The 20870-nt window shown below is 39.1% G+C and overlaps 1 protein-coding gene across 22 annotated transcripts in view; it reads left to right on the forward strand.

Moving 5' to 3' along the window:
• NRXN3 (neurexin 3) overlaps positions 1-20870 on the forward strand; it is an 869162-nt gene that overhangs the window by 607331 nt on the left and 240961 nt on the right. For all 22 annotated transcript variants that reach the window (XR_008482993.1, XR_008482994.1, XM_054275710.1 and 19 more), the window contains one exon: positions 20274-20455. Coding sequence is in view for 20 of the 22 variants with exons in the window: in XM_054275710.1 (XP_054131685.1) it covers positions 20274-20455 (182 nt within the window). In the remaining 2 variants the exon portion in view is untranslated. The remainder of the gene's footprint in view (positions 1-20273; positions 20456-20870) is intronic.

The raw sequence follows: 20870 nt of genomic DNA on the forward strand, positions 1-20870 counted from the left end.
TGAAGGAAAACTTTGAGAGTTTGTTATCTTCTCAGGAGGTCTTTTAGTCACCATGGTGATGCCTCTGGCAGCCATCAGCAGGGAGAGAGAAAAAGCAGTGAAACTGAAACTGAAGTCAAACAAAAGTCCCCCAGTAAAAGGTCCCAGACATATGGCAGGAAAATAAAGAAATAAATATTGCTGGTGATGTTCTTTGAACTGCCACTTGAAAATAACTTTAAGGGCACATCTGAACAGTGCTGATTACAGGCTCTGTGTAAAAATTTTGATCTTTATACAGCAGTGTAGATTGGTCACCAGAAACAGTAGTGCTATACCTGAGGTTTTGGGATCCGTATACACTTCTGGAAGACAGCTTTCTTGTGTGTCCACTAGAATCACATCTGGAAAATTTGATTGGGTGCTTACGTACTGTAGCTTTGAAGTGAGGATGGTTGTTGGAAGGCCTGCTTCACAAAGAGGAGGGGGAAAATAAAAGCATGGCGAGAGCTCATCTCCATTAGTGCTATTGCGGTGTTCAGTCAAAGGTTGGACTTGATCATCTTGGAAATCTTTTCCAACCTTAATGTAATCATTAATTAATTTCTTGTTGCCCTTGATATTCAGCTGACTCTTTTTTTCCTTCTTTTCTTCCCCTTCCATTTTCACTGCATTACTCCTAGTGGTTCCTTTCTGCTGCCACGTAGGAAGTTTGTCTCCTTTTTCACTACAGGAATCTTTGAAACATGCTCCTTAGAGAAGCTATGTGTAGAGTACATAACCTTTTTGCCATTTCCTCAGTCAGTCCTTTTTGATGTGGACAATTCAGACTGGAGCAGAGAGGGATGATGTTAGCCAATACTTCTGTCTGTTTTTCCTTGCAAATTGCAAATAGATTGATATAGTGAGTTTAAGTTAATTCAGAAAAATACATACATTTAAGCTGTCATTATTGACACGCATGCTGCTGTTGACTAGCTTATTTTATACTGGTGGCAGGCAAAATACCACCATTACATCAAAATACTTTTGGGCCAGTGCTGAACAAACAAATCACTAAATTCTATTCCTGTATTGGAGATACAGGATGGTTCTGTGTGGCAGGATCTCCTGTAATGTCAAACTGGATGCAAATGAATTTACTAAGGAACAGGAGGAATAGCAAAGGAAAAATGGGAGCTGCAGTAATAGGGTTGTATGCCTGGAAGCAAGAATAATTTTATTTCAGAATGCTGGATCGGTTGCCTTTTCAAACAGAAATACTTTTCTTCAACTTGTGTTGCAGCAGTCTCTAGAGAGTCTAATCAATGGCTGACCTTCAGTGGTATACATGTGTAACTAGGAAGTTCCAAATATTTTTCTTTCTGACTAAATGCTACATGCCTTTACCCATCCTTTCATAATTCACTTCTCATGGGTCCTGTTGAAGATTTATGTCATAGAAGAAGATCTGGAAGGGAAAACATTGCAATTATTTTCTTTTCTGCATACAGAGGGTAGTCTGGAAGGAGAAATAAACATGAGCACAATAATCTATGATGCTAATGTTGCTAAAGAAGTAAAACCAAGCTTTGCCATTTAATTGAAGGAAACAGCTTCTTTAACCTTTCCCCTTCTAATAAAAAGAGTGTTAGCAATATGTTTGTAGTAAGAAGGCATGCTGAAATGCAATATCTTGATTTATGTCGTGCTTAGTGATGGAAATCTCTGCATCCAAAAGTGAGAGCTGAGGAATAATGGAAATTTAAGTTTTCCTGCAAACTTGTTAAGCAAGATGCTGGCATGTTGTTAAAAGTGCAGGAGTGGGGGTGGCTCTTGTGTTTTGGTTAGTTGGGTTAGCATGTGCAGTTACAGCTGTCATGAGAGTCTCACGTGAGATTTTTAGAACTTATAAATATACTTTTTTTAATACTGGTATTTTCTTAGTATGTTTATTTTGATTTTTTTTCCTACAAAATTTTTCCTAAGTGGTGTGAGGACAAAACCCATGAAACCCATTTTTCTACCCACAAAAGAGCTTGGTTTTGTAATGTTGCATATAGAAAACAAATGTAGTGTATCTGCAAATAGGGAGGAAAATAGTAACCATCCCAGATAGTTAATAGTTATTTATTCTTTTTACCAGCTCCTTTTACCAGTGGCGGACAGGTCTGCTACTTACCTGGTTCTTGCTGACTGAACACAGAAATGTATGTAGGCCGTAGGTCTTAGGATGACTGAGGTCAGTGTGGTTGTAGTTGCTCAGTGTCTGGATTGGTTGGTCTTTCAGAGTGGATAACGAACAATGGTATTTCGGCATCCACTAGCACATGGTCTCTCTTTTTTTCTCTGTAAGGCATTATTTGTACCCTCTCCTTGGTGTAGTTCAGCTGTAGATACACCAGGGCACATGAATTTGCACAGGACAGCCATAAGCTCCCTCATCACATATAGCCTTACTTGAAATAACTCAGAGGAGACGATTTTACTTTTTTTTCCATTGTTTGGTTTCCAGTCTTTTTCCACTTGATAATTTAGCTGCTATATAAGCCCAAACAAGTCTTCAGTTTCCTTTTGCTCTACCATGACAGTAACTGGTTGCTGATAGACATGCGTAATGCCAAAATAACTGGACAGAATTGTCTATAATTCAGTTCAACTGTGTGTGGTTTCAGTCTATTCTGGAAGTGTTAAATGAGGATTGCCTTGAAAAAGAAAGATCCATCCCACCTACTCATGGAATACGTTGTCACAGAGATATGAGTGGTGGAGGAAGATGTGATACATTCTATAAGAAGTGGAAAATTTCACTGGTGGTGACTTCAGTTTTCCAATGATTAGATTTCCCTATTATTTCCCCAATACAATATGTTACAGAAGGTGTTATATTTGAATAAAAATTGTTATGCGAACAGATTTTGCCTTGAAGTACTACAATGAGCATGATTTCTTTTATAACTACATGTACTTGAATTAAATCACTGACCTGAGATGAATTACTCAGATTTACGCTTGTTGCAAAGTCAGAATGACTTTCTCTTTTGCTTATGCTTGTGACCTTACTGTTCTGTTGTGGCAATTATTGTTAACTTATCAATTCAGCATTTTATGACTTATGGGAGAATCAAATTGAGAGAATAAAAGCCAGAGGCTGTTGTTTAAATATAAATAACTTTGAGGATTAGCAAAAATGACATGGAAACTGATTGGATGTAAAAAAAAAAAATAAAATATATATATATATATATATATATATACACACAAATGTGTAAAGTAATTCAAAGTACTGTATGGAAGCCAGCTTTCAAAATAACCTGTGAACCTGTGAGCAAAGGAAAATGAGCCCATGGAACAGCCTGCACCTCTGAGACCATTGAAAACAAATTGGCTTTTCCTGGAACTTGCTTTATGTTCTTTGAACACATTTCAATTTATCAGTACTGAAGGGAAGATGTAAGTGTCAGAATGACATGTTGGAAGGACTTCCCTGAAGAAACTGCAGCTCTCATAGGCTTTATGAGTATCTTATAGCAGCATTCACTGATGGAAAAGCTGGAAGAATTCTTTAGTAATCTTATTCTCTAGAGCAAAGGAGCAGAATTAGGAGTTGGATTTGGAGCAGAATACCTAAATCAGAAGATCTGACCTATAGGTCTAAGTATATAACATGACGGAGCCCATTCAAGTTTGCTAAAATGAAGAAAATATCAGATTAATGAACTGTGAGTCTAGAGCCATTCCACAAGAAGGAAAACACTTTCCTGGATTTGCAGGAAAGTTGTACATTATGGTATATGTAGCCCTGGTCATAGTTGGTGTGTTCATGGAACAGACAATCACATAATTCAGGAGCAGGTCCTATTCTTTGATGAACTAAGTGGAACAGGAACTTTTCTTTAAGTTTTCAGGCCCTTAAATAGATGAAGGAATGATTGCAGATTGTGAGACTGAGTTTTCACAAGGAGAGATCTATTTTTAAACAGGAATCTTGAGGACGGCATATCTGATGAGAGGGAATTCTATCCAGGATAGAAGAAATATTAAGATCCAAGAGTCTACATCACACTGTCGCACTTTGATCTTAAATAAATACAGTGAGAAATTGTGAGATACATAGAAAGAAAATAGATGGGAAAAACAAAACCAAACAGTTAAAATGTTATTAGTGACAGGGGGGTGGGGGGAAGGTAAATGCCACATCTACTAGAAAATTACAGTGTAGTCAGCATAACATTAGTTCCTGGGAAGATTACTGAGCAAATTTTCCTAGAAGCTACCTACAAGCACACAGAGGATGAAAACCTGATTTGGAATGGCCTACATATATTTGCTGCAGGCTACTTATGCTTGGCCAAACTCATTGCCCTCTGCAATGACTGGCTCTCTGGATAACGGGTGCAGGAGATATTGTTTACTTTCTGTTCTACACAGGCTTTGATACAGTCTGCTGCAGCATCCTTATATACCAACCTTTGAGATATGACTTGGGTGGGTGGGAAGTTGACTTCCTGGTTGAAAGGTCTGTGCTCAATGGCCCAAGTTCATCACGCAGCTTATGACTAGTGATACTCCTCAGGGGTTGATGCTGATGCAAATGTTTTTGAATGTATGTGCTGGTGACCTGGGAGATGAAACTGAGTGTGGTTCTAGCAAGCTTGCAAATGACCAAACTGGGACAGCCAGTGATAAGCTGCAATTTGGAGAGACCTCAACAGGTTGGAGAAAGGGGCTCATTATGATGAATCTTATGAAATTTGATGAAAGAGAATGCCAAGTCATCTACGATGGAGAATTCCTGTGCAAGAGGTGCAACAGGGCGTGTGCCAACTGAATGGAAGAAAGCAGCTTTGTGGAAAAAGTGTTTGACCATTTGACTTAGAGTCAGCAATGTGTCCTTCTTTGGAGAGCCAATTATACAGTGATCTACCTGAGCAAGAATGCAGTCAGGGAGCTGGCTCAGAGAATGCTTTCCTGCCCTGTAATCAGTTGTTAGACTGCATCTGGAATACTGCATTCAGGTTTGGATTTCACTTGACAGAAGGCTGCAAAGGTGGTAAAAGTGCTGGAAAATATGAGAGAACATGGTTTGTTGAACCCTAAGGGGGGAGAGAGGGAGGAAAAACTGTGGTTGTCTTTAATTACCAGACTGGAAGTTTATAGATAAGACTTGTCTTGGAGATCCACAGAAATACCCTGAGAAGTAGCAGGCACAAGATGGAATACAGAAAATCGTTACTTTCAAAGTAGGACAGTAAAATACTGGAATTGGTTGCCAATGAAGGAGTTTTTGAATCTCCTTTCTTTGAGACATTCAAAACTGAACTGAAATAGTTCCTAAGTAACCTTCTCTCACTGACTTAGCTTTGAGTTGGAGGAGAGGGAAAACAAAATGTATGTCTGCATGTTCCTTCCAATTATCCAATGATTCTTTGTTTCTAAGCATTTGAGGAGAGAATGTCCACATGTTCCCTGTTTTCAATGGGAATATAGACCTGACGGAGCAGTGCTGCCAGTTCAACTTCATGCAAGGTGCTACATTGGAAATTACTTTTTATCCATATTTTACTGTTTTTATATTGCCTTCAGAAGGAGGCTTACAAAAGATCAAACATAATGATCAAAACTTTGAATAACTAGTGTTTATATAAATTTTGTCTTTCTGTCTCACCTGCCAAAAAAATCAGGAGATAAGTGATTATGTGCGACTTGCATGTCTTGCTAGCTGTCACCTGTGGAGCTCTGTGGGATGCTTGTGCTGCAGTTGCAGGAAGAATGAGTGACCCTTAACGGAGGGCTTAAGAGGCATTCCAGGCCTGGAGATGAAAGGATGATGAACAAATCCTCTGTATTATTGAAGCGTGTGAAAGGCATGAAAGAGCTAGAGGTAAATCAATAGTTTGTATTTACAGCTTGGGAGAAAAAGAAAAGATAGACTGGGATTTATTTTTCCAGGCTTTGAGAAAGATTTTTTTTTTCCCCTTTAGGGAGCACAGAAATCAACTTTATATAGAATTTTATGTCATTGGCACCCTGAAAGGTGTACCTGAAAGAAACTCTTCCATGTATTGTCTCCCAAATAAATGATGCGGTAATTAAATGCTTTACTGGGAATGAATCTGGCAATTCACAATAAAGTGGTAGAGACAGAAATAAAAATACTGAAGTTTAGTGCTTAGAGGTGTTTAATACATACTTGATAAATATTTTCTTCAGCCGTATTTCAATTTTAATCAAAATTTCTCAGTGGGAGAAGAGATTAAGAGGACATAGCATACCCACTTTTTGTTGTCTCTTCAGCCTTATTAATTTATCTTCTCTTTCAAGAATTTCTTAACAATACCCATTAGATACTATAGGGTTCACTCATTGCTCTAGAAGTCCTTTTTACATGTCTAGATAGGTATTTGGTAGCATCTGTCACTGGTCTACCTTAACATTGTGTGGTGATGGGGTGCAATATCCTCTGAAGTAATGATTGATTAATTTCAAAGGCAAGCAAGTTAAATTTCTCCTATTAGTTTGTGAAGGCCCCCTTTAAGAGCAAAGCATTTCAAGGCATTTAAAATCAAATACTTAGAGAGGTGCAAAAGTATGGCATTAAAGCATCATTTAAAATGGGAAAGAAAAGAAAATATCCTTCTCTGTAATGATATTATGGGTAATATTTGTAATATTCATAGAAACTTACTGCTTCTCTGCCTGAAGTCACCTAAAGCTTTCAAAATGAAGTGTAGGGAAATCACTGCTGTCATTAGATTGATGTGATCAGCACACAGGCCTTTCATTATCCTCTCTTGTGTGACACATGCTATTGCTTTGTGCAGCTGAAGGCCACAGACTCAGGGCCTCTTAGGTGATGATGTATTTTAGTCAAGATTGCAACTGCTGAATTTCTCAGAACACAAGAGTGATGAAAAAACTTTTAGAGAGTGTCTGAATATCAAGTCACAAGACTTCTGGGTAGCCTCTGCCAGAGGTGAGAAGTGTTGCTTTAGCTAAACTGCAGTGCACTGCTGATGTGCTCATCACAGCAGGGGGAACATCTTGGTCTCTAAGTCCTGTTGGGATTGGTACTCTGTGCCTGTATCACCCTGCTCTTCTGGATAAAGTCCAGGTGCTCCTTTGCCACCGAGTCTCATGGCAGGAGCTGTTGCTATGTGTAACTGTAAGATAGAGTTCACTCTAGGCTGGTGTGAAAACTGTGAAGCTGAGGTGCTTTCTAGTGAAATGATAAGAAGACACCATGGTGGATGGCTTTTGAGGCTAAACTTCACCTTTTGCCAAGAAGGAAGGGTAGCCTGGCATGGGAGATTACATATCTCCCTTGAGTGATATCACATTTGTAGTATAATACAATGGAATAGCAGAGGATGCTGGGAAAGAACTGATACCAAAAACAAAGCAAACTGGCTGTGGGGAATGAAGTCCCAGGTCAAGGTGAGCAAGTTATTCAGAGCCACTCTGCTTTTTCTCTCCCCTGCTGACTTTCTTCAGATACAGTTGTTCTTGAATGATCACAATCAGTATATCAAAATAAACACTTTATAGAGTAAGGTAAAAGGAGTTGCTGGCAAGACTGTAAATCCTCTCATGGAACAAATGATAACTCAGCTCAAGAGCCCTTTTGTCCTGGGAGTGTGTGAAGGATATAAATTCTCTGCAAGTATCTGTCAGTCGGAATTGCTCTGCATTCATCATGCCAGCCCTCTGCATCATTCATGAATGTCATAAGACACTAAAGAATTGGCACTTCATGGTGAGAATGATTAAACAACCATTACACTTGTCTTTTGCTCTGGCATGGTACTTTTAACAGATTGCCTGTATGAGGTTCACTTGTGGCCATCTCTCCCAGAGGTGGATGTCCTTTCATGGTGGCAAGAAGAGGTACTAGCAAGGAAAGCTGCATATCATGTGCAGAATAGTTTGTATGCCCTATTAATAGCTCTGGATACTTTTTGTTTTTACATTCCCACTATGTGACCTTGGGGAAAGTTAGAGAGCCTTGGGAATGGTGAGCTTCCACAAATGCATTTGTTTGCATCATTGACCTTCCAGTACTTGTGAGGGACAATGTCATAACTGAGGTGAGGTCAAAGAGCTCAGAACTCTGAGTTTCTTTCCTTGATGGACCAAAATGGGCCCCATTTAGTCACTGAAGACTAGGCTGTGTCTACAATAACAGCCAGCATGAGAGTTGGTTTTTAGAAAGAAATGAAGTACCAAGGACCTGAGATCCACACTGCAGGCTTTTTTCTTTTAAAGTGTTACTTTGGACTAGCTCTAGTGTGGTACTATAGACTAATATCTTCTCAAAAGCTGGATTGCAGATTTTAAGGAGTCAAACTTGTGTTCTCTGAGACTGCTCTGATGAGAACTAAAACAAATCTAGTGGTGATAGATAAAAAAGTTTGTTTCAAAAGCATACTGTTAAAATGCTAGTAGCCAGCAAAAAGTTAGATACCTGAAATCTTACTTCTTTTTCCAAACTCTGCTGCTAATTTTAGCATACTAGATTTGGTAAAACTCTTACCTTCTGAGGCTCTAATGAATACCAGTAGCTGATACTTCCAGCTCAACATTTTTTAGCTGTCAGGACTGAAAATTTGGGTTTGGTCTCTTGCAGTGATGACTGTGAAGACAGTAAATTTGAACACTATTTTCTGTTTTGGTATCTATGATTAAGGAAATGAGAGCAGGTGTGTAGGGAAGAGTGAAGGATTGCCTACAGTTAAAAGAAGTGAAACCTTGTAGACACAGACTGGTCATGCAAGGTGTTATACTACTTAACCTGAAGTGACTCAAGCTGAGAGAACAGAAGTTGTCTTTTCAGTTTTATTTTGGTTTTGCTTTGGTTTTGGTGTGGGTTTTTTGTTTGGTTTTTGGGTCTTGGGGATTTTTTTTCATTTTGGTTGGTTGGTTTTCATTGTTTTGGGGTTTTTTTTGCTTGTATTTTTTGTTTTGTTTTTGAATTTTTGTGAGGGTTAATTTTTTTTAATGGAATAAATAAAATATAGCTAAGGATAAACACTAGAAAGAGATTCTCTAGAGGGGTGTTGACTGGATTGAGATCAGTAATGGCATTTTGGCCGTCATCCATCCTGAGGGGTATCTAGGCCATTTTGTAACCATTCAGATTCTGTAAAACTGTACAGAACTAACATTCCTGTTCTTCCTCCAAGCCCCGAGTGAGCTATGAATCCTGCTGTGCTTCTCCCTGCTAACAGCAGTCTCTGTATTCAGCTCCTCTGGCGTGCTGCCTTCTGGCCTTCTCCAAGAACATCCTCTCAGTGTGCTCTTTTATCAGGAAATACCCAGAAATAAGAAATTGAATCCTGATCCCCTTTGGCAGCAGAGTGCAACTAAGAAATGGTTCCATCTACCTTTGCTGAATTTAGTCACACTTGCAGGTAATGAAGTAATGGAATCTCTTGGTGGGTGGTGGATAACTTGACCCTAGTAAACATATCCTGCTGTTCTACAAGGGGTCACAATTTTCCAGGCACTTTTAGTCAGCAAATTTCATATTTCAGTTGTGTTTGTAGTTTCTTTTGTCTCTTCTTCTAGTGCATAGTAGTTTTAAGCCTTTTGTTTTCACTTTTGTTATCAGTACTGTGGAGAGTTTGGGGGTGGTTTATTTTGCAAAATATTTTTCATACTCTGTAATGTGTAGGAAAAAAAAGAAAGGAAAAATAAAAAAACCTGGAGAAATTGTCCTTGTGGACTTTTTCTAGAGTGATAACTGTCATCTAGCTGGATAAAGCTGTGGGAGTGGAGTTTGATGGCATAACTGGTCTCTTTACTGAAGGAAATTACTTAAGGTTGAGGGTGATGGTGTGATATGTCTGCAAGGCAAAGTTGACACTGAGAGGATAGATATAGGGACAGATTGCTGTCCCTGGACTGTTATAGGGACAGATTATTTGCAGAACAAGATCTAGGGAGAATGTCATCTATTTATCAAGGGCAAGTATGAAAAAGATGATTCTTCACAGAAAAAGGTGATCCTTTTTCACTCAGACTGAAAGTGTGACCAGGAAGTTGTTAGTCCAAACCCTTGCTTGGAGCAAGGGCAGCTGTGAGGTCAGATCAGGTTGCTTGGGGTTTATGTATGTCGGATTTTGGGGCTGTTTAGATGGTCTGGGAAAAGCCCAAGATGGCCTTGGGTCGCCCGCGTTCCAAAGGACGAGAAGAAACTTCAGATTTTTTTCTCGGTCTCGGTGTTTATTAATTGCTTATCTAAAAGATTTTCTCTTGGCCTGACAGAGTTCTGCTCAGCAGTCAGCCATGGGCACACACTGAGAGCCCCTGGGGTGGCCACCTATCTTTATACCCGGAGTTACGTATACAATATTTATCATTTTTCTCCAATACCCTCTACCCTTATTAACCAGTGCACTTTTAGTAAAGACCAATCCCAAAGTGCCAACATCACCACAGAAAATGGAGGCCTAGAGGAAGAAGAAGAAGGAGAAGGGCACGCCCCAATTCCTCCATCTTACTTCTCTAGACCCCCCTGTACAGAAATCTTAAACCCTTTATCTCACACTCCAATTAACTTATCCCTTCACCATTCACCCCGGTGAAATCCTCCTGTCCTCATACTGATGTCATCTCCCATGTGGGATCAAAGTCCAGCCACCAGACATTTCTGGCAACATTCCAGGACTCCCGAGCCCCCCAGGGGTGGTCTCGTTCACCCTGCACCCCAGTTCTGAGAGACTGAGATCCCACATATGTAGTCATATCTTGAAAATCTCCACACACAGAGACTCTAAAATCTCCTTGGGTGACCTGTTTGCATGTCTGTCCTTGTGAGGAGAAAGCTCTCTCCTTGCTGCAGAGCCAGATTCTCTTACTTTGAAGCATGGCAGTTCCATCCTGTTCTTTAGCTGTGCACCGCTGTGAGGAGCCTACCTTTGGCCTTTCCCCAACCTCCTTGCAGGTGCTGCGAGACTGCCCTTAGGGCCCCTTGAAGCTGTGTCATCTCCCAGCTGATAAAGGCCCAATCTGCTGGCATTTCCTCACAAGGCTGGCACTTTATCCACCCAACTGCCTTTGTGGCACTTCACTCCAGTTTGTCAATCCAAAATCAGATGCATTATTCTAGATGCAGTTTAACAACCACTGAGTAAAGGGGAATAATCACTTCATCTACGAACATCCTCAGGTCCTGTTAATAGAGTGCAAGATGCTGTAGGCTGCCTGTGCTGACAGGGCCCACAGCTGGCTAATGTTTAACTTGCTATATCAATGGCAGATTTGTGTGAGTCATTGGGAAGGGTTTGTAAGACATTGTGGTGAATGCAAAACTTTTAAATGCATTTAAAGAGAGACTGGATAAGTTCTTGAAAAATAGATCTCTTTGGGGTTACTGTATAAACAAACCACATGAGGCTGAGTTAATTGATGAAAAAACTCATGGTCTGAGTGCATACTTAAAGGAAATAGGCTTGTTCTACTCTTAATTTGCCCTGGGTATACACTTAGGATCAATGCTGAAGACATGACAGTAATCCTTGTCTGACCAATTGTGTTGTTAAAAATGGAAATTAAGGTATTTCTGAAATATTTTCGAGTGTTGCAATCTTTTATGTTTAAGCTGGTGTGCCTGTGGTCATCTTGTGTCTGTTTTAGTCAGGAGCTAATCCCTAAATTTCTTGTGAGATGATAAACATCCCCAACATGCCCCGTGGCAAATTCATATTTGGAAAAAACCTCAATCTTCCTGGTATTCTAGATTTAGAGAATTCCTATTTCAAGCATTAATTATCTTGGACCTTGTAGTAGTTCTAGGAACACTCCCTTGCTCTCCTTCTTTTCCTCTTCCAATCTTTTTAATGCAGTGTAACTAATAAGAAGTAACATACTGTCTGATCCAATTGTTGGCTGATGCACACACACTGGGAGCAAAGTGACTCGTATTAATTTGCTGTCATTAAAAAAGACAAACACAGAAAGCAGGCGTGATCTGAATTGCTGCTTCTGTTTTGTGTTAGTCTTGCAGCTTTTATAGCTCCTCCTCCTTTTTATATAGAAGCAGCTCCTTCATATTTTCAAGTGAGGAAGGAATTTCAGTTTCATGTCAAACAATGCCTGCTTTTTGAGATGAATATGGTGTTCAGTTTCAGTCTCAGAGGGTTTGTCAAGGGAAGAGTGAGCATCCTGAAAGGAAGAAGAGCTAGTTCATGAGAACTCTAACTACAGAAGTTTGCTTTTTTTTTCTTTTTTATTTTTTTTTTAGGATTACACTGGAAGCTTTGCATTTTCCAGGGATTTAAGTTTTCTTTATTCTTAGACAATTTAAATCTCTTATAAATAAAAGGATATTTCAGCAGTCATATCATAGAAAGGATTAGTTCTGTCTTTCTCCCAGGAAGGATACTGTGATGGAATGGTCAAAATGAGCCACATGATGATGGTGATTGGATCCTCTGTAACCTTTTTAACCCTCATCTCCTTTTTTTTGATCAAGCAGGTGTTTGTATCAATAGATCTTTTAAAACTCAGGGTCTGGAAAGCACAGCAACTGAGTCACAGAGATGTACAAATGCCAGAGAGGATCTTTAGGTGGAGTAAGACTTTTTGTCCTGATTGATGATAGTCAGTTTTGATGAGGCTTCCATTTTTTGATGTGTTTGATTGAGTGGCAGTAGCTCACCAGATGTCCCTGGGATGTCCAGGTATTGCAAATGATTCATACATAAATATATTGTTGTATGTGCTTGAAGGCAGAAGATGGGTTGATGTCTAGCTTGGTTTTGGTTCTGGAGATATAATTAATTCTTTTGTCTAATTACTTTTTTTTAATTGGATGTGATGTATAGAGGGATAGGAAGATGAGGAGTAAAAGAGGGATTAGGATAACAATGCAATTGAAGTTTAGGATTGAGGGCAACAAAATGACAGTTTATAACTGGAGAAGGAAGAATAGCTGTTGTCAAAACTGACGCCTTGGTAAATATGAAAGAGCAGAAGGAATGGGAAAATTCTCTCTTGGTCTTTTTTTATTCTCAATTCTTAATTTGTTTAATAGTAGTAGCTGGAAATGCTGTCCAATATAACTGTGAGGCAAAGAAGCTGTATTATGCTGAATGCAGTGCCTTTAGCAGACAGGACCCACAGGAGTAACTTTGCAGAAGCTAGCAATTGAAAGTACCTATTAGGTTGTCTCTAGTCAATATAGATGTTTCAGCACACCTAGAACTGACCCAGTTCAAGTGATTTCAAGTAATGAAGAGTCATCTAAATCATCCATGCTCTTTGGGAGTATATTGCAAAGCCAGGTGAAAACTCTACCTATTTTCATCATTATTGCTGTTAATTCATATGGACACTGTTTCCTTCCTTTTACTGTTCTCAAAATATTGTGTCATTTTTTAAGTCTTTTTACTCCTAATAAATTAATTTAGTGGAAATTTGGAGTTGTGCAGTATGTGTGTAATACATTTGATGTGGCCAGAATGATTTAAGTATTAAAAACAACTGTCAGAAGCTTCATTTTTTACTCAGCCAATATATATCCTTTTGGTAGTGTACAGGTTTCACTGGTGCTTTATTGTTTGAATTGTGACATCCTAAACTCTCAGGGAGTAATAAATGAACAGATGTCATTTGAAAGGTGCGGTTCTCTTTTCTGGTTCGTGCAGTATATGTTGTTTGCTTCCCCTTAGAGCTGGTGGTAAAAGCATGGATTGGTTTTGGTCAAGGGTAGCAAGCATAAATAAATAAGATGCTGGACTATCTGGCCAAGTAAAGACCTGAGGGGCTACCCTACAGTTGTTCTTCTGACTGGAGACAGAGTGATCAAACATGAAGTCTTCCTTTAGCTGCAAACATATGGCTGAGAACCTTAATTTTGGAGACAGTGCTCAAATCAGTCTGATCAGATTTCTGGCAAAATTTCCAATCTATGTTGTTAGAGTTTTCTATTACAACCAAAATTGGTCTTAGCAGCTCTTCCTTGTTACTTTGTTCATCTCCACTTATGAGGGTGGAAAAACTCTCTATATACCATGTTTTTTGGAACTGCTTTTTTATTACATGACCCAATTATGATGCTTCCAGCAGCAGCAAATTTTTTCTCCTTACTTAGTTTTCACAGATGTATGCCTGATCTCACTTGCTTTCATGCCAGTATTATAACCTGCATTCCTTTTCTGGTGATGGAAATAGTAAATGAACTGCCTAGTCCAGGTACAGTGAGATAAGAGTCACCATTACTTTTTCTTTATGTAAGTTTGGAAAAAGTTTTACCTTTTCTTATTGAGATTTTGTGGGATTTTTTGAATGTCTGTATAAACTCTCAGGTCTCCATTATTTAGTTATGCTTTCAGAAGCCTGATGATTAAAGGGCTGCTAATTACAGGTGTTACCAAGGTTTCCTTCCTGATGTGAAATGGCTCTTGATTTGCTCGTGTAACCTGTGGTCAGGCACAATGTGTTACTGATTTCATCCTTTGACAACATTTCTTCTTGAAAACTACCTAAAATTCCGTTTCCTGCCAAGAAAGAAGAGCAAAATGCCATCATCATGCCATCATCAATTTTCCTGTAGTTGAACTGATAGCTTCTTGTTAAATAGCAGAAGTCTATGATTATTAATGAACTTCTTAGGACCTTTACCCCAGTATATGAAATACCCTAGGAGACTCAGCTGAACTACTGGACTAAGCAGAATACAATATAAAAAAATTTCCACTCCCTTTACAAAAATGTCAAGAAGTAAAATAATACCTATACTTGTTATGGTTTAGAAATTATATTCCCCAATTTAGTGTATGATATTCTATACCACTTAAATCATGCTCAAATCTTACACCTTCCAGCTATGTGCATATATAAACACAAGCACAGGTGCCATTTCCATAGTCAGCGCCTGTCCCTTCAAGATGTCGGTTGAGTTAATTTATTCCATGTGGATTCTATCCATCCTAGATGTCTTCCAGGACAGGAGGGCTTGTGTGCTGTTGGCTAGTGTCCAGCTACATCAGGAGCTCACAACTGGTGTAACTGAAGCAGTCCATCCTCATTCTCTGTGGTACTTGTGGCACACAAGTGGAACATCATTTTAGCCACCAGTATTATAAAATTTAGCATTACAGTTCTCAACCAAAAATCAAGTTCTCTTGGGGTACACATTGTGTTTCCCTGTTCCTCTGCATTATCCACCGAATATGTCCAAGATCGTGAGCAAAAAACAATCCCACAGACAGATTTGCCTTTGCTTGATGCAGGACTCATCCAAACTGTCCTCCCTAACACCTTTCTGATGAGCACCACAGAGACTTCATCCCCTTCTGGTATGTGGAGGTTATGATCATGCACGGCCACCTCAACTGGTAGAGCTTCAGGTGTTAACTGAACAGGTGGCGTTCACTAAATGTAGATCCAAATGTTTGAAGGTCCCACCACCCACTGATTTCAATGTGATTTTTAACAGTCCATTGTACTGTTCCATTTTCCCAGAGGCTGGTGCAGGGTGGGGAGTATGATGCGCCTATTCTGTGCTCTCTGGCCCAGGTGTCTACCAAGTTATTTTTGAAATGAATTCCATTATCAGACCCAATCCTTTCTAGGGTGCTGTGCTGCTGCAGGACTTGCTTTTCAAGAGCCATGGTGATCATCTAGGCAGTAGTGTGAGGCACAGGATATATCTCCAGCGCTTATCTCTGGAGGTGCCACGCCATTCTCTTTGCAAATATTCTGTCACTTTATTAGGGTCCTATAGTTGAAAAAGTTCTGGCATGAGCTTCTGGATTCCTGAAGCAGAAAAGGCATTCAAAAAGTAGCCCATGCCCTCCAACATTCCATACCACTCATGATTATCCACCCTTGGGGCAGATTTCTGAAAGGTGCTCAAGTAAGTATTGCAGCTTTTGAATTGGCCTGGATTCTTCATAATTTGCATTTTAAAGGTACTTTTTGGCTGTAAAAATATGAGCTGTAGCATTTACACTATGTTAAACTTGTATTCACCTCCCAGTGTAGAGTTGCTGCAGTTAACCCTTCAGTGTATAAACACTGTAATACCTTCCGAATGTTACATTTTCTTGGCCATGGGGAAATGAGTGTGTGTGCTGTGCTGTAGCTGAGAAAATCAGGCTTTTGATGGCTTAGTAGCTGCAAATAGAGAATTTGCAATCAATTATTTCATGTGGGGAAATTCACAGGAGTGCAGGCCGTAGCAGTTACAATTTGTGCAGATGCAATAGACTTGTTTTCTACTACTCTACTTTTACTTTACTATTTTACTATTTTACTTTGCTGCAGTTGTACTATGCTGATTGAAGAAACTCCTTCTTAAAATAGGTTTTTGAAGTCTTTGGGCAATTATGAATTAAAATGACAAGTGATGGTGCCAGCTTAAACTAAACACTTCTTAAAGCACCTCACTTGTAGCCTTTATTTGCTGTGGTTTATAATCTTAGTTATGAATTTTCTGTTAGAAGTTTTCCATGAGGAGTCTTTGCCTCAAACTATTTTGTTTAGACTGAAGATGAATAATCTAACAGCTCTATTCATGAATATAGCTAACAAATGCATAATTTACCAAACTAGATATGCCAACTGCATTGTCGTATGTGTTGTAACATACCCATCTTTGATCTCTAAACACCAATGATACAAGCTACAAGTTATGTAATTTCTAGGAGAAGTCAACTGCCAGTCTGCCGCACTAAATTTTGTGAGTTTATAGGCTTTGTATATGCTAAACATGTAATGGTGTCCTGGTAGCTTAAATCTGTAGGGAGTGTTTCCTCACTATGTACTTCTTCAGTTCTCTGAGCTCCCAGTGCTGACCAAATTCTGCCTGCAACATGTAGAGTACCTGAAAATATTATACTTACCTTTGTTTTTATGTGTTGGTACAGTAATCTGGCCTAGGGCACTATGAGAAATGAGATTGCTCACAAAAGTGACTGGGTAAATAATTTTGTGTGCTTGTGTCCTTGATTTTATTATTCTTCTTTTTTTTTACATGGTTTGGGTTGAATTTAGTGTTATAAAGTTGAAGCGGTGAAACATAAGAACAATACATTGTAAAACAGAGAAATTAATCAGTCCTTCAGACTTTTCTATTGCTAGGATGCAGTTGGTGTTGCATTTATTACAAGAATTACATAATTAAACCTTTAACAGTGAGGAAAAACTAAATATAAAGTGGCTGCTCATTAAGAGTGTGCTCTCTTGTCAGTCTTGAATAGAAAGTATCTTGGAAGAAAACTATTAATTCTTGTCTTATAAAGAGGACTATTAACAGAGTTTAGATATAAGAAGATATCAAGATGAAGAGATGTGCATTTCACCAGATTTTTTTTTTAACCAGAATGCTTTAGTTAATTATTCTACAATTCTCTGCAACACCACAAAGAAAGGATAATTATTGATTTAAGGTCAGGAGGGACTGCTGGAGGTAAACTGGTCTAGCCAGCTTACACCAGCTTAAAGCAAGTCCAGTCCAATAGAGTTGTCCAGGTCTTGTCAAGTTCTGGTTAAGCTGAAATCTCCTTTCCTGAAGTCCAGGGTTATAATTTGCTTTCTTTTTGTCTTTTTCAATTGTCTTGAACTTTCAAACCCTATAAACTCATGGTTGCTGCAGTCAAATAAAAGTAGTTAAGTCAAGTGTGTTTGTGTTGCATGGTTGGGGTTTTTTTGGTTATTTTTTCTCTTTATGTGATTGCAATGTGGTACTAACTCTTGTAATACTTTCACTTTTACTTGATGAACCTTATGTTTTCAGACTGGAATGATTATTTTGTTCATAATTTGGGCAAGAAAATATACTGGCACAATGTTAATGTGCATCTCTTTCTAAAGATGTCAATGGATATCCTATTTGTCTTCAGAAAGTTGGTGAAAGGAAGGAGCATTTATATATCCAACAAATTTGTACATTCACCTACACACAGATAAAGCAAGCGGCCCATCTCTCATTATGCAGATATTTTCTGACTTGGAAAATAAGGAAAAACTACTGGCCCTCAGACTTCTGCTTACAGGTCTGTTTAGGCTAGTGCTGCTCTGGTTGTTGCATCTGAATTATCTTTATTTCCAGAATTCAGTGTCTTGCCAGAATATATGACTGCAAAATCCATCACAGTAAACCCCTGACACATTTGAAGTAAAATTGGACAGCCTGTGGACCAGGTGAACTCCAGAACTGAGTTGACATTCCCAGCTGAACCAGAGTACTACATTTCTTCATGAAGCATTATGTAGAGCCATCTCAGAGAAAACTGGAATAAGACCCAACAGAAGCAGATTTATACTGTGTTATTTCTTAGTGTTTCTGATTTTTACCTTAGGAACCTTGGTACCATAGTACCAAAGTACTGAATATTGTCAGGTTAGGCTTAGAGGCAAAATCTATGCTCTGTGAGGAGAAAATAAGATCTGGTTAAGTAGTTAAGTCCCATGAAAGGCCTGTGAGGATGTAATTGGTTCTAATTGGCTCTCATTGGGGGACTGATATGGTCTACCTGCAGCCAAATGACTCTTAGAGAGGCAAAAAAGTAATCTGTCTTCATAAAGAGTAAATAACTCACCTCCAAGCTTGTCTTGGCTGCTGAAAGGCCTGATGCCAGTACAAAGGAAAGGAGGAGAACTTGAAATTCAAGTGAGTCATTTTGGGAAGTGGGTTTTAATTCACTACCTGGTCATCTCCACCTGTCTAGCCATAAGGTTGCAGATAGAGCTGGGGATGTGTTCAAACAAACAGACAAAACCTCTTTCCACACATTCTATAATAGTCATACACCCTCTGTCTGGAGTTTAAAGCTAAATGAGGAGACTGAATCTGTAAAATTATTCTTTCTCAAACTGAAATAGTTTATGTTCACAGTTCCAGAATGCCAGAATATTCTTTCTTGGTAGTTCAGAATTATGACTGAAATTTCCTATGTGACCCTGATTTTGGACACATTTGTCTGAATTTACTGAGGGCATGTTCTATTGGATGTGCATAGGCCTGGAAGGGAAGAAGGAAACATGATTCATTATCACTCTGTCATTGAGTCAGCTGCTCACAAATAAGTTCATGTTTAGGTGGCTGAGTTTTTGATGTCTGTTTTTGTAATATGTTCTGAGATGTCTAGAGGAAGCCTCTTTAGCAAGAGAGAAGTGTATCAATTATTTCTATTAATATGTAGCATTTATTTGGAATTCAGGTCATAGAGAGCTTTAGTGAAGCTGCAGCTTTGTAGGCAAGTGTAGAAATTACCATGCTATGATCCTACCTGTTTCTGTATCTATCTGCTTTTTCTCTGTACAGGGTTGTGTGATCCGTGTTGTAACCCTCAGTTGTAGTTTCAGTCAGATTAGAAAATGTACCCAGTAATTGCCTGTACTTTCTACATATGTTTTGTCATTGTTGCAGTAACAGAAGCTGGTTATTTTTGCTTACTATTCTGTAACCATTGTAATAGTGCTCAGAAAAATGAGATACAGTGAGTGGCTGAAACATGGAGGAGTGTTGTTCCTGGCCTGCCTGTAGATTTGGACAGAAAAGGAATTTTAGATATATATTTTTAAAGAAGCTTGGGGGCCAGTTTTATAACTGCTGAGTTATAAAATCTTGCTTCTAACTCAGACTGTTGAGTACAAGTCAGAATGTGAACTCCAAAGGCATCAGCTTCTCAACTTCCTCATCGGCAATAATAATTCCTCACTTGCATTTCTGCCTTCCTCAGCTCAGATGGCCCTCATGAATGTGGGAGGACAGTGTTCAGCATGGGAGAAGTTTGGTGTTGTCCTTAAAAACAGGGGCAAGGAACAAATTCCCAGGCTGTGACAAGACAAATGGTGCTGGAAATACGTGGACTAGATACCAAAAAATCTCATGAAGTGTTGAGAAAAGTATAGTCTCCTACTATGTGTGAATAGACTTTAGCTGAAGGCAAGTCCAACCTAAAGGAGAAATGAGAAATATTTCATTTGAATTGTCTTATAAGATTGAATCCCATGCTTTTGAAGCGGGAGTGGCTTGTGTTTTTTCCCCCTGTACAGCTGTGTCCTGTCCAGCCTTGTCTGGGGTGTTAGCACTAAGGAAATCATTCATTCTTGATAAGCCATCTTGGTTATTTTTGATAAACTCTTCACCTAGCTTTGTCTTGAATGCTGTATGGCTTTATTGAGGAACTAATAATGTACTTCATCAGGCCTGGCCAGCAGGACACATTGGTTTCACTCCTATAACTAATGAAAGCATGTGCTTGCTTAAGTTGTTCCTCTTGGAAGTCGTAGGATTACCACCAGACTTGGCAAATAAGTAACTAATTAACTAATACACTTTTCTTTGGTTTTGTATCTTGTAGCTGGTGCCACATATATCTTTGGGAAGAGTGGAGGTCTCATCCTGTACACCTGGCCAGCTAATGACAGACCAAGCACGAGGACAGACCGTCTTGCTGTGGGCTTCAGCACAACAGTGAAGGATGGCATCCTCGTCCGGATCGACAGTGCCCCTGGGCTGGGTGATTTCCTGCAGCTGCACATAGTGAGTACAGACAGGCCCATGCCTCTCCCACACCTGGGTTTCTCTTAACTGGATATGTGTTTGAAGAAAGCTGTTACTCTAAAATACCGTGTGTCATATTCTGTACTTTCTATGTCTTCAATTCTCATCAGAGTAAACTGCCTGTAGTAGTTCTTTAGGGTTTTCACTGTGCTGAATGGGATGCACAGAGAATTAAATCTTGATGCCAAAAGTATTTGGGGAGGAAGGAGACAAACAAAACTCAAAAGCCTTATGTGATTCAATAGTAGGATTTGTTCAAAAAGTGAAGAAACATTTTGCATCAGTGGTAATCTACTGATTCATATTCACAGTTCTGAACACTGCTGAATTTCTGGTGAAGTATTACTATTCTTGGAAGGCAAAGAGTAAAAGGGAATGATAGGTTGTTGGTTTT

Source organism: Melozone crissalis, unplaced genomic scaffold, assembly GCF_028551555.1.
Source record: "Melozone crissalis strain CALT ecotype California unplaced genomic scaffold, PUWL_Pcris_2 ptg000018l_1, whole genome shotgun sequence".
Taxonomy (NCBI): Eukaryota; Metazoa; Chordata; class Aves; order Passeriformes; family Passerellidae; genus Melozone; species Melozone crissalis.